Source organism: Pithys albifrons, chromosome 12 (assembly GCF_047495875.1).
Source record: "Pithys albifrons albifrons isolate INPA30051 chromosome 12, PitAlb_v1, whole genome shotgun sequence".
In the NCBI taxonomy this organism is placed as follows: Eukaryota; Metazoa; Chordata; class Aves; order Passeriformes; family Thamnophilidae; genus Pithys; species Pithys albifrons.
In genome coordinates this window covers 5,754,455-5,777,967 of record NC_092469.1, presented here as the reverse complement: position 1 = coordinate 5,777,967, position 23,513 = coordinate 5,754,455, and the positions used below count along the sequence as shown (strand labels likewise).

Genomic DNA, 23,513 nt, shown 5'->3' with positions numbered 1-23,513 from the left:
CATCAGCTTCACACATTAATATATTCTCTCCATTTCTGCTTCATATTGAAATCTGTGTATAAAGCACCCTCCTATATGGGATGTTATCTTCAGTGCTTTTGTGGGGGCTTTTTTTTTTGGTCTTAAAACAGAAAATTTGTGACATCTATGGATTGTGTATAGAACAACGAGCAATAAAGATTGGAATGGGGTGGGAAGAACCCCTAACTTGGTCACCAAGATTTACATGACTCCAAGATAAAAAGAACTTTTCCAAGAGTTTCCTAACTAGGAGGACACTATGAAGAATCTACAACTAGTATTTGATCAAAATTTGATCAAAGTATTTTGTGAGATCATTGTAATGAGTTGTTTTCTACATCCACTAGGATTTCTCTCTTTCAAAAACCTGTGAAAATATACCAGGAGTAGAACTACATTTTGAAAGGAAAAGACCTTCTGCATCAAAAATTCAACAGATAATTAATTTAGACACAAATGTGGTTCTAACAGACTTTAAAGACAAGCCTCATTCATAATTTCAAATGTAGAACTCAACCTACATTATTTTAATCAACATGTAGACAGAAAACTGGGAGATTTCACAAGGATTTTTTAGAAAAATATAGAGATTTTATACCATCATTTGTTAAAAAATTAAAAGGATGTTGATTTTTATAGTTCACTGCCCTATGGTAATTGTAGACAAATACTTGAGACTCTCTAATCCTATTATCAACTCTGCAAATTAGCGGGAATCTAAATTGGTGCCCTGGATATTGTACAGTCAGACTCCTTCTGACTTTGGCCCATCTCCAGAAAACCTGACCATGTGGCTTTACAGTACAAGCTCCTCAGTGTTCTACTTCACAGGTTTATTGAAATATAGAGAGTAGCAAACTTTACAGATCATTTGCTTCTTTTCCCTGACTGTGGAATAGCACTCCCTGAGGTTCCATCGGGGTTCTCTGAAGTTTCCAGACAATTCTCCCACTTACAGCCACTCCCTCTATTCCTGTTAGTTCTAATTTTGTATTTGACAAGATGCAGAAGTTCTCACACTAACACAAGAATTCTTTTCTTACTCCTGACTTGAATTACTTGTGTGCATCTTTTATTACAGTAACTTGAAGCTTTCCTCTTTTTTTTCTGTAGAAGCCAGGACTGAAAACCCTCAGGGTCTCATGCCCAGGCTGCCCAGATCCCTGCGAGCCTGAAGTGCAGGTGAGCATCATTTCCAGAGATCTCACATGACCACGGGTATCTCCTGGTCACACACAACATCAAGGACAACCAACCTGCTGGTTACTGAGGTTCACCTGTGTGACCAAGTGATGGCAAGGCCAAGACAAATCATAATCTCTGCCAATGTTGTTGAATTGCTGTTTGGAAATTACAGTTACAGTCTTTGTAACTCACTGATTTATACATTAACATAAATTTTTAAAGAAACATTATGACAAGTGTTTGCTGCAGAATTTGCAGCTTACAAATTAGAATTCTTTTAAAATCTGAACAGGAAACATTCTGAGGAAAATCTTGCCTTAACCATGTGGAACTGCACTGTCAATATTGAGGCAGGAGAGAACGCTGTAAGGTGCTCTTCCTGGTTTACATATACCTTGTAGGAGAAGGGCAGGATGGCTTAGGGAAAAGTGGGACAATCAACTTTGCTTTTGATCAAAAGGCAAATATGCCTGAAGCAGCGAGTGCTCTTGACTGCCCCATACTCAATAGCTGGCTTTTCAGGAGGAGAAAAGGGCTGGAAGTCCCCTAGGATCATTTACTATGAATAACTATAAATACATAACAATAACAGAATTAATCAACCCCTCTGGAGCAAGCTGGTGCATATGTCATTTGGTGCACCTGACAGACATTACTCTCAAGAGCTGGTTTCAACTTTTACGAAGGGCTCTACTCTGCTGCATATCCAGGCAAAGGAAGCTCTTCCCACACTATTTCCTCCCCACTCATCATTCTACAAGTGTCTTGGCTCGCAGCTCTGCAGGATCCAGCCCAAAGAGACACAACAGCCCCTGTGTGATTTTAGGTGGTTTGTATGTTGTCACTTTTTATAACAACACTTGTAGCTCCATTTCCTCAAAAGCAAGCACAAGTGATAATCCTTTCCTGTATAATTTTGCAAATTAAACCTAAATTATTCAGAAGTACAGCTGCTGTTGTCTAATCCTTGCTAATTCTTTATACAGCTTTCTATATAAGTCACAATTTCTTCTTGGAATCCAGCACTCAAATGAGTGCAAGAAATACATTCTGTCATGCTAAAAGCAGAATCCTTCCTCCAAAAGGGAAAAACTAGTGACATTTTCAATATCTTTCAGTATTTTCTAACAATTACTTCCCAGTTTATTTCAGCCAGCTGGAAGACCCTTTCTGTTGTTAAGCATAGTGTGCTATATACAAGTCCAAGGAGGTGTAGAACAAACATTTAAATTTCAATAATGTACCCAAAAGGACATACTTATGGAGCCAGAAACACCTCCTACACAACTTACAATCAAATTACATGAGCTATAAATACATACCAAAAGGGAAACCTGAGGTCTGTTGAAAACAGACAACACAGTCATGATAAATTGCCACTGAATAACACTCTAATGGTCTGCTCTGTTTTCCCTGGTTAGTGCCTTACTGCTTACAATTTAAATACATTATTAATAATGTCAGTAAACAGTTCAAAACATCCTAAGTCTCCATGTGATGAAGTTTTTCTATTACCCAGAATTTTGATGTATGTGACTGACACAGAAGGAGTAATTTCCCCCTTTTTTTAAAATGACCTTTGCATGACTTTATCTGACTCTCTAAACATCCATTTTTCTCAAAACGATGCTCCATCCCTGTAACTGCCTTAATAAAATGTCTGTGTGAGAAGCAGATTGTTGTTTTCATATTCAATACCTAAAACACAACAAGTGCATGTGCCCAACACTAAATCATAGAGAACATTGCTGAGAGTATTTTTCAATTATTTGTATACACGCAGGAAACAGAAAGAATCCATTTATTCTTCCTTGTCTTTCCCATTTATAAGCATAATTCTCCAAAACTTCAATATCTTTTGTTTTGGTCATCACATTTCTGTGTTTCAGAATCCCAAACTATTTTCACCTCAGCCGAACTAATCAGAATAACAATTTACATTGTCAGAATTTGCAGATTTGGCAAAGAAAATGCATCTGACTCCATCCTGCCCAGCTTCCAGCAGAAGCCAGGCAGGCTTCTGGTGAGCTGCTCACCATCCAATCCAGCCTAAAGGGCTGCTGCGAAACCAGGTTTTCCAGATTCCCCAGTTCTGGGAAGCAACTCACTGGACTGCAGCCCTATGGCTTGGGATGTGAAGGCTTCCAGGGTCTGGAGCAGAGAACTGCTGCAGAATGAGGGAGCCCACACCTGCCAAGAGCTGCAGCTCTGAAAGCCACAGATGGACTGACCCAGATCCAGTGCAACGCTCTTCCATGGAGACTTTCTGGATTTGAGAGGAGTTTGCTCCTAGGTGAAGGAACCAAATTTTTAAATATCACACATCAGCACACTTAACAGAAAGTTACTTACACCAGCCCTACACTGACAGTCCTTTGAAGATCAAATTTGTTTAAATAACTACAAACAGTGTGACAGAACCTTACACTGGTGTCTGTGCTCCTTTGAGGTATCTCACACTGTACATCTCAATTAGCAAGTGTCAGTCAGAGCAGCGATTACTGTAAGAAATATCCTGGTTTAGTCAGTACTAAATAATAATATGCTGTCTACAGGGGTAGAAATAATCTTTAAAGTTTCTAAGTAATTAGCTCATCTACAGCAGTAGCTTTCCTTTTAACTCGGAAAGATATTTCTAAATTGTCTACCCCCTATTATTCGTAGTTCAAGTACATTTGGGAACATGTTTCAGAAGAAGCAACGTTCAGCTGCAAAGAGATCTAAGGAAGAGGGACAATCCCGACCTTCCCTTAAAGGAAGTGCATGACCTGCTCCGCTGGGCTTCACATGGGCACAAATACAATACCCTGAACAAGAGTGAACAATCCCAAGGATAAGATTGTAGCCAAAAAAACAAAGGCATTCATGTTCTAATTCTTGATAAAGCACAAGAAAAAACATGCAGATGTTTTAAAACACTAAGGCACAAAAGCAGTAAATATCCCATTAATGTCTTCAGCCAGGTTAAAGTAAATATTGACATTCTGTAGCAGAGCAAATCCATGAATGTTGGTAATCCTAGAATAGGAAATACATATATACATACCTGTATATGGGTGTAAATATATATACAAATTTCACTGATCTTCCCATGGACTGAAAGCTATACATGAACTTGAGTACTTTGAAGAGGTTGGAGTTTAACCCTGAAACATTTCCTGCTTTCCTGCTGAAATCTGTAAGATACTTTTTTTCGACTTCACAGCTTCAGTATCACACTTTATATATCTATATCTATATCTATATCTATATCTATATCTATATCTATATATATATGTGTGTGTGTGTGTGTGTGTCTGTGTGTATATATATATGTATATGTATATATATATATATGTGTGTGTGTCTGTGTGTGTGTCTGTGTGTGTGTATATATATGTATATGTATATATACACAAAACATCTGAATGTGCTCCTCAGAGCTGATGGCACTACATGGATTATATTCCTGAAAAATATTTGCTGTTTCCTCCTTGAAACAAAATGTAATCAAAAAGTCTATCTATGAAATTGTAATGAGTAATCTTTTCCCTTGTTTCACTCCTGTCTTTTACAATCTGAGAGCTCCTCCCATGTTGGAATCATTCCATTTCCAAATCTATTCTACTGTACTTTGATGTCCTGGCATATAAATCTGTGCAAACCCATGGCCCAGCCTGGGCAGTGTTTCTCCAAACTGTGTTTATTTATTTAGTGCCCTCTGCACCTGTTCAGAGTGTTGCATTGCAAATAATCCTTGTTAGCACTGGTGTGTTTGTTTATAGAACACTGGAAATTAAAGGGGAACTTTTCTATGGCTTCAGTAAGCTTTGAATAGGCATAATATCATTGTATTATAATTAATTAGATGCTTAATGTTCATTGTTAATAATGGAAGATTATATCTTTGGTTTCTGCCACTGATGTAAATTTTCCTTCTTTATCTCATATCAAATACCAAATTCAGGGTTTTTTCCTTTCTCTTTAAGTATTTTTTTATGATGTCTTATTTCAGTTTCTGTGAGGTGGAAAAATCTTGCAATGCTTCTTTTGAAGATATTCTCATGTTTGCCAATTTTTTAAAAGGCAAATAGCAATTTTTATATGGTTGTTCTACCGAAATTTTAATTTAGGCCAGAGATGACTAAGCAAGGATTTCATCAGGCAACGATTTCCAGTGTATCTTCCAATCAGAAACACTAAACATGGAGATTGCAGTGTTGTCACATCTGTAGGTATTTTGCTTTATTCACAGCTGCTTGAGGAAGGAGGTGTTTTGTTCATTAGCTTGACCATGCATTGCCATTCTTCAGTTGTGGCTGTAAAATGGTGTCATTCCAAGGATGATTATGAGGTCAGTCTGAGCATTACTGAAAGAGACACACCATTTACAGGGATTAAAACCTTGTAGAAAAAACCAAACATTTCTTGAGCCCTCTGGTGTCTGAAATGGAGTCTTAAAGGGCTTGAGAAGGATCCTGCTTATTGAAGTTGATATCCTTGAGATTTTTACAGATCTCAAACAGTACTTTTTCTGTCACTCTCCTGAATTACTGATCTACATATAGTGCATCATTCCTTGCACCCCAGCTGACACTGAGCCCCTTTCACAGCTGACATCCTTAAAGAATACAGAATATTCATGTTTTTTTTAAAAAATTGGGGGAGGGAGAAGACTTTTTGAAGCATCTCTTTTCTGTTTACCATTTTTTGTCACTATAAATGACATGCAGAATTCTGTGGACATACTAAATGTGTCTAAAACTTTCAGGAATCCACCATTTCTTCATCACAATTAAAGGCCCTGAACATTATAAAGCAACTCAACTGATACTGAAAAACATGTCTCTATCTTCTCATGCTTTCACAGTAAGAGCTGCCCAGTTTGCAGAGGAAATGATGTGTACCCCTAAACTGAAAAAGAAACTAGCAAAAAATGAAATACCACCTCAAGCACTGAGCTACATAACTCCAGATTTCTGGAATGAACCAAACTCTCCCTTTTTGCTTCCCGAACCTCCCCTTGTAATTGACAATAACTACAATAACACCTTCCCAAAACATAAAAACTCATCAACTGCCTGCTCAGTGATAATAAACTCATTCAAAACAACTTATTAAGACATAACCTTTAAGTGTGTGAGCAAACAATGTGCAATCAAACCCGCAACACAAATATCTATAAAGTGAGATGAAGTATTAGGATTACTGCAGCTTTCTCTGAGCGAAGCCAAGCATATGGTGCTATAATGGAGCATGAATTTACAGCAGCAGAGATGTACGATATAGATTAAAGCTTCATCTGTGAGAACATACTGCACGGGGGGAAAAAACCTCAACATTTGTTTTATTTTCTGCTTTATGGCACGATGAGCACCAACTGGTGTTGTGTAGAGCGAGGGCTCCCTCTGCTGCCCTTGGGGAAGGGAAAATGACCTAAAACCAAACCCTGCCTCCAAAGCCACTGAAAACGAGCTCATGAATTAGCCCCGATTTGCAATTTATCAAGGACTAAGCAGGCTGTGTGGATGGATGCAAAGTTTCCAGGTAGGGTGGACAGGGTCCTAAGGTCCATTTGGGGCATGCACAGAAAATCAGTTCCACTCCTCTAATTGTCTGCCTTCACTGCAGGAGTTGTTAATGAACACATTTTGTTAGAAAGATTTTGTGATTTATCTTTATAGAAAACTCTGGTTTGAGGAAGTTGTGGCTTATTCATCCTGGCAGAACAGGTTCTCAGTTCAAGTTGTTGCTTTGGTTAAATGAAAATTATGAGTGAAAGACCTTCAGCTTTTAATGAGAAGGTGTGAGTGACCAACACTGAAAGCTGAAATAGGAGATGTCAAAGTTACTTATTTAACATGATTGAAGCTCTTCCACGAGTGTGACATCAATAGCTGCTTTGAGTTGCTATTTGGGTGGTTTTGTACCCAGTGTGATCAAGGCCAGTACTTTTGTCAGCTTTTGTTTTGTTTTGTTTGGGTGGGAGTTTTTTTTGTTTGTTTCATTTTGGGAGAGTCTGTTTGGGTTTGGTGGTTTTACTTTATTTGTTTGTTTTGTTTTGTGGGAGTTTTTGGTTCGTTTTTGTTGGTTGGTTGGTTCTTGATTTGTTCTTTGGGGTTTTTTTCGTTTAGTTTGGGTTTTATTTGATTGCAGAGACAGGGGCAGGATGTCTCAGTCCCAGCTGCAGATTGTGGGATGAGGTGGGCACAGCTCAGGGAGCTGCTTTTGGGGAGTCACAGCTGAGCAGAGCTGGAGCGGCATCCCGGGATCACACACAGCGGACTGGCCCGAGCCCATCCCATCCCAACTCCTCACACCTGCAGCTCACAAGAGAAAGACCAGGAGCTGCTGGAGGGTCCAGCACAGTGGTGAGTGGTTTGGAGCATCCCTCTGATGGGCAGAGGCTGAGGGAGCTGCGCCTTGCCAGTCTGGAGCAGGAAAGACTGAGAGGGGATCCCGTCCGTCCGTCCGTCCATCCGTCCGTCCGTCCGTCCATCCATCCATCCATCCATCCATCCATCCATCCATCCATCCATCCATCCATCCATCCATCCATCCATCCATCCATCCATCCATCCACTCTCCGAGGGGTGTTCGGGGGTGGTCCCAGACGCTTCAGTGCTGGCCAGAGACACTGAAACACAGCCAGTGACACCTTTCCATGAGGGTGGCAGAGCGCGGAGCAGCTCCCGGGTTGTGGGGGGGGTGTCCCTGTGCGGGGACATCCCGGGATGTGTCCCCGCGTCACCCGCGGGCAGGGCTCGATCCATCGGCGCTCGATTGGCCACGTCTGGCGCGCGCGGCGCTCGGCGGTGGATTGGCCGTGCCTGTTGCGGGCGGCTCAGCAATGGCGGACGAGGAGCTGGAGGCGCTGCGGGCGCGGCGGCTCGGGGAGATCCGGGCGGAGCAGGGGGTGAGGGATGGGGGAGATCCGGGCGGAGCAGGGGGTGAGGGATGGGGGAGATCCGGGCGGAGCAGGGGGTGAGGGATGGGGGAGATCCGGGCGGAGCAGGGGGTGAGGGATGGGGGAGATCCGGGCGGAGCAGGGGGTGAGGGATGGGGGAGATCCGGGTGGAGCAGGGGGTGAGGGATGGGGAGATCCGGGCGGAGCAGGGGGTGAGGGATGGGGGGGATCCGAGCCGGAATCGGGGTGAGCGGTGGGGTCGGGGCACAGCGCGGTGAGGCCGCTCCGGTGTCTCCGCCCGGGCGCGGCGAAGGCCCCTCGGGGACCGGAGGGGACAGAACAGCACAGGAGAGCGGAGGCCTCTCCTTGACAGGCCGGGGGAGCGGCCCGGCCGTGCTTGGAGCCCCGGCCCCGCGGGCACCTCTCCTGCCCTCCTCTCCCCTTCCCTCTTCTCCCCTCTTTTCCCCTCCCCTTCCCTCCCCACCGGGCCATCGCTGGTGCCCTCCGGATTCCACACCACTCACTACTCCAGGGATTCCCTTCCAGCCGTCCCGGTTTCAGAGCTGAATCACAGAACCACAGAATCGCTGGGGTTGGAAGGGATCAGCCAGTCCCGGCCCTTGCCCTGGCAGGGTCACCCAGAGCAGGTGACACAGGGACGGTTCCAGGTGGGTTTGGAATGTCCCCGGACACGGAGACTCCATGCCCTGCCTGGGCAGCTGTTCCAGAGCTCTGCCCCCCTCCATCCTCATCATGCTGAGGTGGAACCTCTTGTGTTTTAGTTTATGGCCATTTTTTCTCCTCTGTTGTTGGGCACTCCTGACAGGAGTCTGGGCACCATCCTCTGACACCCTTGGAGATACTTGCCTGTATTTATATGGAGTGTCAGAGGTTTTGTCCCTGTGAAGGCTCTCCCATCCTCTGGCCAGCCCTGTTTCTTTTCTGTGGTTTCCCATCCTGCCTCCACACTTTTAAATGTTACCTGTAAAATCTGAGGTGCAGATTCCACATAAAATTCAGGTTTTTCCTCTTTTTTGTGTTACCTACTTCCAAATAGTCATCACCAGTAGTGACCTGGGTGTTATTTTTCATATGTGTGAGTGTTTAATGCAGGACAAACTCTTGTAGAACTCCCTTCATTAACTTTTCAGTGGCTTCAGGAGTTGGACTTGATGATCCCTGTGGGTCCCTTCCAGCTCAGGATATTCTGTGATTCTGTGAGCTCACCTGCCATGCTGGGACTGTGTTTCTTTGTTTTGATAAACACAAAGTGTTACATTTAATGCTTTGTCATTTTTCTGGGCTTTGGGAAGTGGATTATCCCAGAGCTCAGGGGAGGGCAGTGTGTGGATACATCAGGAGCAGGACTCATCCATCCCCCTGTTGGCATCCCTGGGTGTGAGGAGCAGAGTTTTGCATAGTTATTTGCTGGGGCAGCAGATTCCCATTCCCAGGATCTCATCCATGGCTGGGCAGGGTCAGCAGGCAGGATCAGCTTCCATCAACACTGCTGGAATGTTTCAGCTCACTGTCCTGTGTGAAATGTTCCTGGATTGTGGCATTTACTCCAGTCTTGTTCTTTAGGAGCCCCCCAGTGACCCATCGCAACAGGAGGCAAAACAGAGGTACAAATAAACCACTGAATTCTGAGTTTGCATCTAAGAATAATTTTTAACCATTTACTGTGGTGTTTTTTGAGTATTTAATTTCTTTGGAAAACTCCCTGTATTTGTTTTGTTGTTGGGAAAAACACAAACAAGGATGAAATGTCAAAGATTTCATCCAAGTAAATCTGATGGATCCAGGTGTGGTTCCCAGGCCATGCCTTGGTTGGAGGATCCACAGAGGAGCTGCCAGGAGGGCAGAGCCTGCTGGGCTGGGAGGGTGTGAAGGGAAACAGCAGCAGCTTTTCCACTTTGGGACTGTCTGAGTGCAGCCTCCTGAGCCACAGAGATATAACAGGAGGGTCTGGGGAAACCATCACTCCCTCTGTCACCTGCTCTGGAAGTCAGAATCCTTCTGGAACGGGGCCAGAGAAGAGCAACGAGGCTGGAGAAGGGACTGGAGGTGGCACTGAGTGTCCTCTTAAACACCTCCAGGGACAGAGAATCCACCATGTCTTGATCCAACCCTACTGTGATCACCAGCCCAGGGCACTGAGTGCCCTGGGCTGGTGATCACAGTGGGGTTGGATCAAGGGTTGGATTTGATGATCTCAGAGGTCTCTTCCAACCCAACTGAGAAGAGCAACGAGGCTGGAGAAGGGACTGGAGCACAAGTGCTGTGGGGAGAGGCTGAGGGAGCTGGGGGTGTTTAGCCTGGAGAAGAGGAGGCTCAGAGGTGACCTCAGCACTGTCTGGAACTCCCTGAAGGGAAGTTCTGGCCAGATGGGGGTTGGTCTCTTCTCCCAGGCACTCAGCAATAGGACAAGGGGGCACGATGGGCTCAAGCTCTGCCAGGGGAAATTGAAGTTGAAGATCAGAAAAAAATTCTTTGCAGAGAGAGTGCTCAGGCATTGGAATGGGCTGCCCAGAGAGGGGGTGGATTCCCCATCCCTGGAGGTTTTTCAGCTGAGCTTGGCCGTGGCACTGAGTGCCATGATCTGGTAAAGGGACTGGAGTTGGACCAAGGGTTGGACTCGATGATCTCAGAGGTCTTTTCCAACCCAATTCATTCTGTGATTAAGGGTTGGGAAAAGTTCATAGTACAAATTTTGAAGGCTGGCACAACTCCTCCCAAACTGGCACTTTGAGTGATGAGTTTGGGTTTGGCTCTGTCAGTGCAGTGGAACAGCCTTTCCTGGTTGATTTTTCTGGGATATCAATTGGAGTTAAAAATGTGAAACAAAATGATTTGTGTCAGAGCTCAGTGTGGGAAAAGTGTTTGATGTTTGTGCTGAGGGAATGTTGAAAAGTGTTGGAAGACCTGACTTTGCACACAATCCAAGTTTGTATGAACTGAAATGCATGAACTGAAATTTTTGCAGATACTCAGTCAAATATTGTAAATATATGAAGACTTGGTGAAAAATTCTAGATACATAATGAGGTTTGGGTTTGTCTTGCAATTGCCTGGACTGTTCCTTGTGCTTTGCCATGTGCTGCCTTGGTGTGAATTCCACATGGAACTGAGTGCAGGATCCAAAGGGGGCAGCACAGCTTTGTCTCCAAGAGGGAATAAACAGTGAGAAGATGTGTGAGAGTCCATCTTGCCTTCTTGGCAGATGTTGCCAGCTGTGTAACCTCAACAGACACAGAGCTGCCCGTGGTAGGAAATGCTGTTAAAGAAATCACGGGAATGTCAGGTTTGAAGTGACCTCAAGAAGTTGCTTCCATGAATCAAAATTCTTCTGTAGTTTTCTCTTGTGCATTTTATTTTAGGTATTTGAAACCCACTGTTCATGTGTGGTTCATTTTGCCTTACAGGGAAGCAGAGATAAGAAATACTATTTTAGCTCAAGTTCTTGATCAAGCAGCTCGTGCAAGATGTGAGTATCCAAGGAACTTTCTAATAGAAATTTCTCATGCAGTGGAGTCCAGTGCTGCCCAAATCCAGCAGGTGTAGGGCCAGACTGGAAGAACAGGGTTGTTGCTGAGGATAAACCAACCTTGCAGCATTCCAGCTGGCAGTGCCAGTGCCTGGAGAGGGGACTGACACCTGAATGATGGCAGTTTTATAATTAGTAATAGGGATTCCAGGGAAAGTCAAAATTGGTTAATCAGGGACAAATATTTAAAAGTAAGGACTAAACTGTTTTATGTCTGGCATAAGTGAAAATGCCTTTTTCAGTTTATTTCACAACCCTGGCAAGAAGAAGGTGATTTTATAGGAACACTTGTCAGTATCAGCTCCTGGTGAAGGTCTTGGGAAATGTTTTAAACCCCAATGAACAAAGCCTGTTTCTGTTGCAGTAAGCAATTTAGCACTTGTGAAACCAGACAAAGCAAAAGCAGTAGAGAATTATCTTATACAGATGGCAAGATTTGGACAGCTGGCTGGAAAGGTGAGTATCTTCTCCTAATTCTTTCTCACATATATTCATATTCAAACCCAATTAACTCTAAAAAGAAAAAAGGATGTTTTTAATAGATGTAAATTAAATAACTGAAAAGGCAATTGAGAGTTTTTAAATGCCATTATATAATTCCATCAAAAACCTTTTATAAGAAAGGACACTGTGATTCAATTGTTTGATACTAAGCATTTCTCAGAATGTGTTTATACAGCTCTTCTTTCACTCTCCCAGGTATCAGAACAAGGTTTGATAGAAATACTTGAAAAAGTGAGTCAGCAAACAGAAAAGAAAACAACAGTGAAGGTAAAGCTTTCCTTGCTAAATGTTGTTATGAAACACAGCAGAAAAACAGCTCTTATTGGACCAGTTTGGTTCAGGGTAGAACTCTGTGTTTGCAGCTCTGCCCCCGCACTGGAGAGTGCTGGGATTGCAGTGCTGGGATTCCATCAGGGCAGAGCTGGGATTGCAGTGCTGGGATCACACCAGGGCAGTGCTGGGATTGCAGTGCTGGGCTTCTATCAGGGCAGAGCTGGGATTGCAGTGCTGGGATCACACCAGGGCAGTGCTGGGATTGCAGTGCTTGGATTCCATCAGGGGCAGAGCTGGGATTGCAGTGCTGGGATTCCACCAGGGCAGTGCTGGGATGGCACCAGGGCAGTGCTGAGCAGCAGGAACAGCTCAGCTGGTGTGACACTGCCCGGCCCTGCCCTGTCCCATCCCACTGGGAGCTGAGGGATGGGATGGATGTTCTGCCCCAGGCAGTGCATTCACTGCTGAATGCTTGGAGTGATGGAGTGGGAAGGGCTGTGCCATCCTGCATTCAGTGTGACTCTCTCTTTCCACCTTACCTATTTCATTTCAGTTCAACAGAAGGAGAGTATTGGATTCTGATGAAGAGGACGATTATTGATCCCACTGTAAGGCTGCCAAACAAAGCCTGGAGAAAGGCACCCTGCTGGTTCCAGGCAGAATGCAAGATCTGAACATGTTTACGCTTCTTTTTTTTATTATTATTATAAAAGGCCAACAAATAAACTTGTAAAATAAATTTGAGAAGGGGGATTTTATAACTTAAATTTTTGTAGTGTAAGAGGCCTGAGCAGTGTGAGGTTCCCCACAGCTTCATTGGCATGAATGTTTTGTTGCCCCTTCCTCAGTGTGTAAGCTCTGCTTTCAGCCACTGCACACACTTAACTTGCTGCTGTTGGAGATACCAAACACAGGAGGAGCCAAGTGAGAAGTGGGAACAGCCACTCTCCAGGAGTTTAAAATCTTCCCTCCAGGCTCCAAGTCCCAGAAGTTTCAGAAGGGAGATTTTCTGAGCCCCATTTGCTGGCTCTCAAGTCTGTGCTACTGGAAATTTAAAAATAAAGTGAAGGTATCAGGTACTGTTTGGATCAGGGGACTCCAGATCTGTGTAAAGAAAGAGCAACCAGCTGAACTGTTGCCCTGTGACATGACTGGGCTGTCTCAAAACAAGCAAGTTAACTGTGTAATACTGTTCAGACACTTGGTATTGTATGTTCTTAAAACTACCTCCATTTTTATCAAATGGCTGGAGTGTTTCTTACCTGGAAAAAAAAAGACCATTTTCCCAAACTGTCTGCAACTCCTGCATGCATAAAGTAAAACTGAACTTGTGCTACACCTTTATTCAAAAATAGGATTATGGAAGTCAGTAGGATATATACTGTAATGTGCTGATAAACACTCTACCACCACAAACCCCTTACCTGACTCAACAGGATCATGGATGGTTCCACCTGCCGTGTTTTTTGGAACAGAATAAAATTGTCTCGAGTGACCATTAGTGGGTGTTTTTCATCTTGTGTGAATGTGGCTAAAAAAGTACTGAACAGTTGTTATTTTTATTTGGACTAGATTGGGAATTTTTCTTGTCTGCGTTTGTAATTAGGGTGCCTTAGCTTTGGTAATGCCCTGTGTGTGCCAAAGTTCATTAGACTAATGACCCTTGATGAGGCTGAGAAGTCTGAAGCCAGGGTGTGGTCATAGATGGTACAGAAGTTTTCCCAGCAGGACTACAACTGTATCCCAAATATCCACAATACTTCAGGTGTGCATTCCCAAGTTTATCAAACTTTGCTGCAACAACATCAGCTTTATTCTTTGCTGTTCTTCTGAAATGGCTGTGCCAGAATCTCAGTTGTCAAAACGTGAAGTTTTGGCACTGGATTTATTTTAACTTTCACCCTTCTGGAGATTAAACTGGATTTTCCAGCAACGTGATTTGCAGACAAATTGTGTCATGCAGTTCACTTCAGGATATTGGGAGAACAGATTTCCAGGGGACCCCTTCTGGGGCTACTCCTTTCAAATCCTATTCCAGTTTAGCCTTTGATCATCATATCTTCAAATATTAAGGTATTTTTTTAATTACAAACTTGGCTAAACATGTCAAAGGAAACTTACAGACTGCTTTACGTGCCTGAATAATTTTTTAGTCATTGTCTTTCCATCATTTATAGTGGAACTGTTGGTTGGTTTAAAAGTGCCCTTTTTTTATATATAGGATATACATCCAAAATGCCTGAAAATAAGTTTAGTCCTAGACTGGATACTGAATAAAACTGAAGCACAGCTTTGTCACTTGAGTATTCTCAGGTTTACAAGGACAACTGTTCTGATACTGTAACAGAACAGAAAACAGGTTAATTCTAACAAATTTGTACTTTTTCTAAAAACTCCAAAGAAAAATATATATTCCCCTGTTAGATGCCTTAAAAAGATTTTGTTACAAGATACAGTAGACAATATGGGTTTTTTCTTGCAGATTTTATATTTCATTTGGAGGAGGGCATTTTTCAAAGGCAAGTGCCACTTCAACACTTGGCCAAGTCTTGCATCTGAAGAGTAAAATTAACAAGAATTAGATAACCATTCACAGAGAGGCTGAAACTTGGCATTGCAGCTTTGTCATCACTTGCATAGAACACAACAGAATACCTGGCAATATGTAAGTGTTGAACAAATTGTTCTCCATAACCTGTTAAATTCCAGGAGATCCTTTAATTTACAATTGGGCACAAGGTAAAGTCTTCCAAATTCCCACAAAACCAGGGAAATCTGCACAAGAGACTCAATGCTCAGACAAAAGCACTCAAACTCCAGCATTTTCAAGAGATATTTTACTAGTTGTTGCTTTCCATAATTTGGCACAAATCCAAGGCACATCAGAAAATCAGATGAACTCATAAATTATTAGAAAAATAAACACATTACCCTCAAATCCAAATGTCATTTGACATTTTACCTCTTGGGTTAAAAAGTTATTTGAAAAGCCCACCAGTCTGTCTTCCAGCTCTGTACTTTGCCAGGCAGGTTACTAATACCACAGTTCTAAAGAAATAAAGTTATCCATACAAATAGTTTATGAAATAAAATGCAAGCTGGATGTGATGAGCCAAGAATAAAAAAATACTGCACGGCCAAACCTGGCTTGTGCTATTTCCACTTAACTGAACAGTATAAAATGGTTCAAATTAAGCAGCCACCTCAAGTTCCCTCTGAACTTCAATTCTTCAGTGACTACCCCTGGGAACGGGGTAGGATTTGGCCTGTTCAACCCAAAGCTCACTGATGTGAGAAGTTCCTTTCACAAGGGGAATTTCACCTTTTTAACAGCACTCCAGAACACAGATGCTGCCCAGGTGCAGAATCAAGAATATTGGTGCATTTTTGCATTACCTGCTTTAAAGGAAGGGAAATCCAAACTATTTTGTGTGTCCTTACAGGTTTCTGCATTATTTTTTATGAGGCTGTGAGCAGTGAGTCCAAAGTTCAGCTTTGTCAAGGGTTCTCTGCTTATTCCCCAGTATTTTGAGTCCTATGTAAGAACTTAATCCTGCAGCTCCAGTACAGGAGACCATTGCCACGAACAGCAGAGTTTACATCCCTTACATTAATAATGCAGCGCTGCAGATCTTGTGGACTGTTGTTTGCCCAGCTACTGAACTGTACAGAAATAGATACACTATAATGGTTTATAACACAACAATAAAAATAGAGATATTTCAGTTATCTCTGGCAATAAATACCTTGTTATCCAATATATCTTTATATATATAAATATATTTAACTCTCAGTGTAGTGATAAAAACTGAAAATGCAAAAGTTCTTCAAATACTTTTAAAACAAAGTGGGTGAAAAATACAATACAGGGTTCCATTTGGTTTACTGTTACATAGAATTTTTTAGTAAGTGCCAAGTAGGATAGGAAAGTAACTCTGCTGTCTAAGGACGTCCCTGTTTGTGAGATCAGCAATGATCTGGCTGTGTGGTTACCCCCAACATCAACAGAGGAGTCAGTCTTCAAAGTGCTAAAACATTCTGTCTGTGCTGCAGAGCTGTCCTGTCCCTGCTCTGGACACAGGCCTGCGAGTGGCACTGATGTCTTTGATACACAGTGAAGCGTTACCAAAATTCACACCACCAAGTTCCTCAGCTTTTGGCATCCAATTCGTGCTTCCCTGTCAGTGGTTTCAAATGGAGTCATCACAGCAGTCTTGTGATTGTGAAATGCCTGGAATTCCAGGGCTGGATGAACCACTGTCAGGGGCATCCTCTGCGGGAAGGGGCACATTCACTGTGTGCCTTCGCTGCATTAACTTGGTCCTGTGGGGAACTTCCAACGTATCATCGTGTTCCACAAACTCTTCACTGTGTCCCGTGTCTGTAACCTGAGCTGAGCTCTGGTCCAGCGTTCCCACAGACTTTAACTTGGTTTTATCAAAGCTTTTAATGGCCATCTGTGAGGAGAGAGAAAGGGGAGGTAAGAGCTTCATCTACTTTCTTCATTACAAAGAAGGGAAGTGAATATGGTGTTTCTTGAACATAATTATCACATTAATTTCATGGTATTCTTCATACTGAGAACACAGCCAAGGATTAAAAATGGGAGACTTTGTAGGACAGTAATTATATTCAGGCTATGTATGAGAAAATAAGGGGTCACATCAGTACCAGAACTGAAAATGCAACAGGCATTCCACAACTTATTTTCACTGCACCTTCCCAACATCATCCTAAACCTCCTAAACACCTTTTGTAATGCAAGTCTCAGGGTACTTGAAATCAACAGCCATTTCTTTTACTATTAAGAAATATGAAGTAGTAATACAGACAGGCTCAACCAGGCCTGCTGAAGGCCAAATGTCCCTGCTTCCAGATGTTACCTGTGAGGAAGGAAGAGACACCCACCCTTCCCCCTACACATCCCCCCCAATGCCTCTTTTTGGTCATTCCAACAATTCATATCTTCCTTTTCCACACCTGCTCCTGATTTTTCCTTATAGAGTGAGTGGTTCCTTGATTACTGACCACTCTACAAATGTTAAAATAACAAAGAGAATACAAGCATTCTAATGACAGAGTTTGTAAGAACCAAAGGAGAAACTAACTACACTTTCAGTGAAATAATGGCAACAATCTTGCAGCTTCAGACAGAGGTTACGCGTGTTTAAACCCACAGACAGTTTTGAGCTGTATGACTTGTGAGTTCCTTGTACAGCCAGAGCTGTATGAATTCACCACAGCACGTGGCTGAAGTGATGGTATCATGGTCACATATTATTTTTCTGACACCTGTGTACTGACATGACACACTACATTCAGTGAGCCACAGTTATAAGATCTAAATTTAATTAAGTAGTGGAATATTATCACTAATACAAGAATTAATAAAATATTACAGCTTTATAGCATTAATGTGGTGTTCTTAAGGCTCTTTGCAAATGTTCAGTCTCTTAAGGGCTCTATGAAAAGGAACAGAAATCTCCATTTTCTAGATGGAGATGAGCACAGAGTCCGTATTTCCAAGGCTGTGTCAATGTGCTGATGGGCAGCTGCTGGTGAAACCTGTTCTGTTTTTGGACAGGTTAGTTTTTCTCTTTATTTACTATGGCTCAGCAGAAGGTGCAGCAGGAGTTGAAGCCCATGTGAGGAGGCAGAGGGAGCACATGCTGCGGAAGGAGGGCAGCACCAGCAGTCAGACTGCTGTGGGTGCCACCACACCCCAGCAGAGATGGATCTGTCACACCCATTTGTGTCACAGCTGGCAGTGGAACATGCAGTCTGTTGTCACCCTTGCAAATAGTCTCTTCTTACAAGCAGACTTATGCAAGCCCTAATTTTAATCTACTGAAAAATGTGTCTCTTGTCAAAGTATCCCTGCCTGGCTACAGCTCCTACAAAAGCTGCAGTTTTTCAGTCCCAGGTTTTGCTGCAATGACACAGAAAACAAGGCAGAGATGAAGCCTCTGCAATAAGAGGCTTAAGAGTTTTAAAAGTAAGAGTAAGATGTTTAGAGGTGTTACTGCAGCACCACTGAAGTTTGAACAACAATAAAACAGGAGAAATTTGGCAAACAGGTCAAGTGATTCGAGGACCACCACTGGTAAAGAAACTTTGATCTTATATGTACCCATAGTAACAGAAAACAACTATCTGCATATTACACACATAATTCAAGCATGTATTTCCACTTACCTGGTGCAGTAACTGATAGTCAAAATTAGGGACACTTTTGTCTCTTGTTATTGTTCTCCGTAAATGTTTTTCTCTAAAGAAGATTTTAAAGAAATTAAAGAGATTAAATGTCTTTACATAAGCCTTTCATAAAAGCCTCTATCACAGAAACTCCACAAGGTGGAACTCTCTCACCAGAGACAGGCCTGACACCACCTTCCCAAATCACACCCTACTTCTATTTCCTGTATTTTACTACAGAATATACATTAACATTTTAAAAGATTGTAGGCAAAACCCAAGCAATGAATGAACACCATTATAATATTTTTAAAGCTGTTTAGCTCTGAAACACTTCAATGATGGTACATCAAGTAGTGCAAACCCAGTTTTAAACACATTTGCAAATGCTGCTTCACCACCCCAGGGAGCATTTTGTGCCCAGAACATCTGCCTGGGCTGTGAGTGTGCAAGCCTTGGGGGATTAACGTGCAGTGTCACACCACCATGTGATCTGTAACCACGACTTTGGGGCTTTATTAGCAGCTGTATTTTTTGGTCACTTATGGGAAACAACAAACATACTCTGAGGAAGCTTCTCTGCTTACTTGTTAAATCTGTTAATTGACTGGATCAGTTGAAGTTGTCTGCTTAGGGGATCATCAGCTTTCTCACAGGGCTTAGAATGCACTGGGGTTTAAAAGAACAGGCAGCTAAAATTACAACTGAGTCACGCTTAAGAGTTACAAAAAACAGTTCTAAAAGAAAAATGGTATCTAATGACATTAGATTTTAAATTTTACAGTAAAGCTACAATAGCACTACCTTGAATCACAGTGGCAATCTGTCTTTGGAAATTTTCAAGCATTTTAATTTGCAGGAGGTAAACATTCCTCATCAGATTGGCATGACTGGCCAAGCTTCTGCAGAGACTGTAATTCTGGACTTTGAGGCCCTGAATTTTTACAAACCTCAATTCATTAACACACAGATGCCAAATATATCTTCTATTGATATTTTACAATTATTCTCATAATATGCGAAACAACTATCTCAATTTTAGCCATCAACATACTGTCATTCATTATGGTTTTCTATTAATCAGACATTCACAATCTTTCCACGGGTGGAATGCAAGAGTTATTTTGAAAATTCATGCATGCTGAAATGGGCACTCCTGCCTCTCATCTCTTCTAATTCCTGCTCTGCAGCCTCCCTGTCTTCTTTCCACAGTTCTGGTGGCAGCAGGTGCTTTGCTATGCTGAGCTGTCTGGCTCAGCACAAAACTTGTTTGCCTCTTGCCCCAGGCTGGGAACTCCATCAGCCACAGAACGGACCTGAAGCACTTCTGAGCCAGCACAAGGGGAGCAGTGGATAATCCAGATCAGAGGCCGAGGTGAGAGGGCAGGAGGGCCAGAAACACCTTTGTCCTGGGCACTGGCACTGCCCAGCTCAGCTGCACTGTCACTCTGTGTGCTGGCTGGGACTGTGCCACGTCCTGCCACTGCTCAAACTCTGATGCAAACTGGGCTGAAAGGTTTAGACAGTTCCTTCTGTAGCTTCTATGTCTGTTCCAAAATATGAGGGACGGTAATGAAGAATCACTCCTGAATTAAGAGTCACTCCCTGACCTGTTTCAGGGCGAAGTAAATGACACCTCAAAGTCATTTAAATCTGTTTCACTTTGCATGGAAATGCACAATTAATACATGGTTATCACATAATCTCAAATGGATGTGTGTTTTTTAACTTTAAATGCTTTTGTATGTAAAATTTGCACACATACCCTCCAATAAAGTAATTCCTAAGCTTGCAGCAATGTCAGGAATAAAATACAAAGTCTGCTGCACTTAGTTACAGTATTTTAGATGTTACCTATCATAAACATGGAAAACAATTGACTGTTCTTTAATTACATGTAAATCAATTAAATAAAATATTTGATGTAGTTGCACATGAATTCCTAAATCTCTTTTTATTCACACCAGTGGAAATATGACAGGTACCTTTTTTCCTTGTCTTGACAGTAGCATGCTGCTCACTCTCCTTCTCTCCCTCTGCTGATGTGAGTACAGAGCTTGGTGCTGCTTCCAGCAACTTCATGATATTTGAGTTCTTCATTTCAAGAGTGGTCATTTTTTCACCATTATTAAAGAAAAAAATTAGTACAATTTAGGATTTTAGTCTGTGAAGAGTGTGTCAATTAATTGTTGCCAAAATGAACGCAACACATGAAAATATCTCATTATAAACATAGACCTGAAATTGTAGAGTTTTGAGTAGGGGCAAAATAAGTGTTCCACAAGTTCCACTGTACCAGAATGATGATTTAGTAGCCTAGACCTCTTATTTTAAACTGTATTATTTATGGTTAAACTAATTCCAGTTTAAATGGTAATATACATACTAATATTGATTCAGCACAGAATTTTTTGGTCATTATGCTACATCTCAGGCTATTTAAGCACATAAAGATAGGGACTATGCATCAAATCCTTTAAGGAGTGAAATAATTCTGCATAATTTAATATTAGATAGAATGCTATTGCTGTTAAGGGGCAGTTTAGAGTTATCCATTCTAAGATAAAAGGTATCCAAAGGCTCCAAGGGCAGAGGGTGGGGGGTAGAAAAAGAAGATTGCTGGCAGTGCAGCTGATTAGTGAAAGGTGTTCATTCACCAGCATTTCTTCTGCTCTCTCTGCCATTACATAATTTTAACATAATTTTTATTTCCATATATGCTTTCACTTTTCAAGACTCTTCGTTTTTGTCGAGAGTAACTAATTTTAGAAACACAGTAGGCTCCATACAGCACAGGAATCATTTGTACACTGTACACTAAACAGGCACCTCAGTCATCATGTCACACGTGACTGCTGAGCACAGCAGGCTGGCACACACTGTGGTGATACACAGCTTTGCGTGCCACCTCTGTGTGCCCCTCCCTGCACTGTGCTGTGCACAGCTCTGTGTGCCCCTCCCTGCACTGTGCTGTGCACAGCTCTGTGTGCCCCCTCCCTGTGCTGTGCACACCTCTGTGTGCCCCTCCCTGCACTGTGCTGGGCACAGCTCTGTGTGCCCCTCCCTGCACTGTGCTGGGCACAGCTCTGTGTGCCCCTCCCTGCACTGTGCTGTGCACAGCTCTGTGTGCCCCTCCCTGCACTGTGCTGGGCACAGCTCTGTGTGCCCCTCCCTGCACTGTGCTGTGCACAGCTCTGTGTGCCCCTCCCTGCACTGCGCTGGGCACAGCTCTGTGTGCCCCCTCCCTGCGCTGGGCACAGCTCTGTGTGCCCCCTCCCTGCGCTGGGCACAGCTCTGTGTGCCCCTCCCTGCGCTGGGCACAGCTCTGTGTGCCTCCTCCCTGTGCTGGGCACAGTTCTGTGTGCCCCTCCCTGCGCTGTGCTGGGCACAGCTCTGTGTGCCCCCTTCCTGCGCTGTGCTGTGCACAGCTCTGTGTGCCCCCTCCCTGCGCTGGGCACAGCTCTGTGTGCCCCCTCCCTGCACTGTGCTGGGCACAGCTCTGTGTGCCCCCTCCCTGCGCTGTGCTGTGCATGGCTCTGTGTGCCCCCTCCCTGTGCTGTGCACAGCTCTGTGTGCCCCTCCCTGCACTGTGCTGGGCACAGCTCTGTGTGCCCCCTCCCTGCGCTGGGCACAGCTCTGTGTGCCCCCTTCCTGCACAGCTCAGGCTCTGTGTGCCTCTCCCTGTGCTGTGCAGGACTCAGGCTCTGTGTGCCCCCTCCCTGCGCTGGGCAAGGCTTGGGCAGGGGCTGCTGCACACATGGGCTCCCTGCACTGTGCAGGGCTCGAGCGCTGTGTGCCCCTCCCTGCACTGGGCACAGTTTGGGTTCTGTGTGCCCCCTCCCTACACAGCCTGGGCTCTGTGTGCCCCCTCCCTGCACAGCCTGGGCTCTGTGTGCCCCTCCCTGCACTGGGCACAGTTTGGGTTCTGTGTGCCCCCTCCCTACACAGCCTGGGCTCTGTGTGCCCCCTCCCTGCACAGCCTGGGCTCTGTGTGCCCCTCCCTGCACTGGGCACAGTTTGGGTTCTGTGTGCCCCCTCCCTACACAGCCTGGGCTCTGTGTGCCCCCTCTCTGTGCTGTGCAGGGCTCGTGCTCTGTGTGTCCCCTCCCTGTGCTCTGTGTGCCCCCTCTCTGTGCAGGGCTCGTGCTCTGTGTGCCCCCTCCCTGCACAGCCTGGGGTCTGTGTGCCCCCTCCCTGCGCTGGGCACAGCTCGGCAGGGGCTGCTGCACTCACGGGCTGGGCGCAGTCGGCCGCGGTCAGGTGTGCGAGGGCCCCGCTCCGCAGCAGCAGCTCCACCAGCGCCTCGTCCTTCCCCAGCACCGCCTCGTGCAGCGCCGTGTGCCCCTTGGCGTTGGAGAGGTTAACGGAGGCTCCACGCTGGACAGCAAAAGGAAATCTGAGTTACACACACAGAGCAGCATGAACTGGAGATGGCACACTGTACTGTGTTCCCTTTCAGTGCAGGAACAAGGACAAGGCAGCAGAGGACACAGAGGTCTCTGCAACCACCATAAGCCACCCAAGCATATGTTGCAGGGTTTCTTTCAGAAAATGGGCATGTGAGCAATCCAGCCTGCCATCAACTCCGTGAGACTGGAGCAGATACCAGCTAAGAAGCAGCAAGGCCAAAGCTGCTGTTGATCATTAAATAAGAAATCACTCCCTAGGAGTTCTCAACGACTCCCCAGAAGTTTCCCATGAGAACACTTCGACTTTCACACAAGACTCCAGAGATGCACCTGAAAACATCTAGGATGAGTTCATATAAACACTGCACTTGTGAGATATAGATTATAACCAATTAAAGTTTGTGGCTTGATGGTGTGAGGTGCAATTTAGCCAACTGAATGTAGCTTTAACCCTTTATAAACCGTGTGCTGTGTGTAATAAAATGTCTTCACT

General features: G+C 43.9%; 2 protein-coding genes across 8 annotated transcripts in view; one reads left to right on the top strand and one right to left on the bottom strand.

The window, feature by feature from the left end:
• Window positions 1-8,005: 8,005 nt before the first annotated feature.
• On the top strand, window positions 8,006-13,914 carry PDCD5 (programmed cell death 5). Its single transcript, XM_071567779.1, has 6 exons — window positions 8,006-8,101; window positions 9,677-9,717; window positions 11,518-11,579; window positions 12,004-12,095; window positions 12,339-12,410; window positions 12,970-13,914. Exons 1-6 carry the CDS (start codon window positions 8,036-8,038, stop codon window positions 13,015-13,017), a joined length of 381 nt encoding a protein of 126 aa, XP_071423880.1. The 5' UTR covers window positions 8,006-8,035; the 3' UTR covers window positions 13,018-13,914.
• A 1,007-nt stretch (window positions 13,915-14,921) lies between these two features.
• The window catches only part of ANKRD27 (ankyrin repeat domain 27), a 57,880-nt gene continuing 49,288 nt past the window's right edge, over window positions 14,922-23,513 (bottom strand). For 6 of the 7 annotated variants that reach the window (XM_071567842.1, XM_071567847.1, XM_071567846.1 and 3 more), the window contains exons 25-29: window positions 22,845-22,988; window positions 20,597-20,705; window positions 19,199-19,280; window positions 18,612-18,684; window positions 14,922-16,873 (exon numbers count right to left, since the gene is read on the bottom strand). In XM_071567842.1, coding sequence (XP_071423943.1) covers window positions 16,607-16,873; window positions 18,612-18,684; window positions 19,199-19,280; window positions 20,597-20,705; window positions 22,845-22,988 — 675 coding nt within the window. In that variant the 3' untranslated portion in view covers window positions 14,922-16,606. The remainder of the gene's footprint in view (window positions 16,874-18,611; window positions 18,685-19,198; window positions 19,281-20,596; window positions 20,706-22,844; window positions 22,989-23,513) is intronic. The other variant, XM_071567844.1, reaches the window with a different exon arrangement.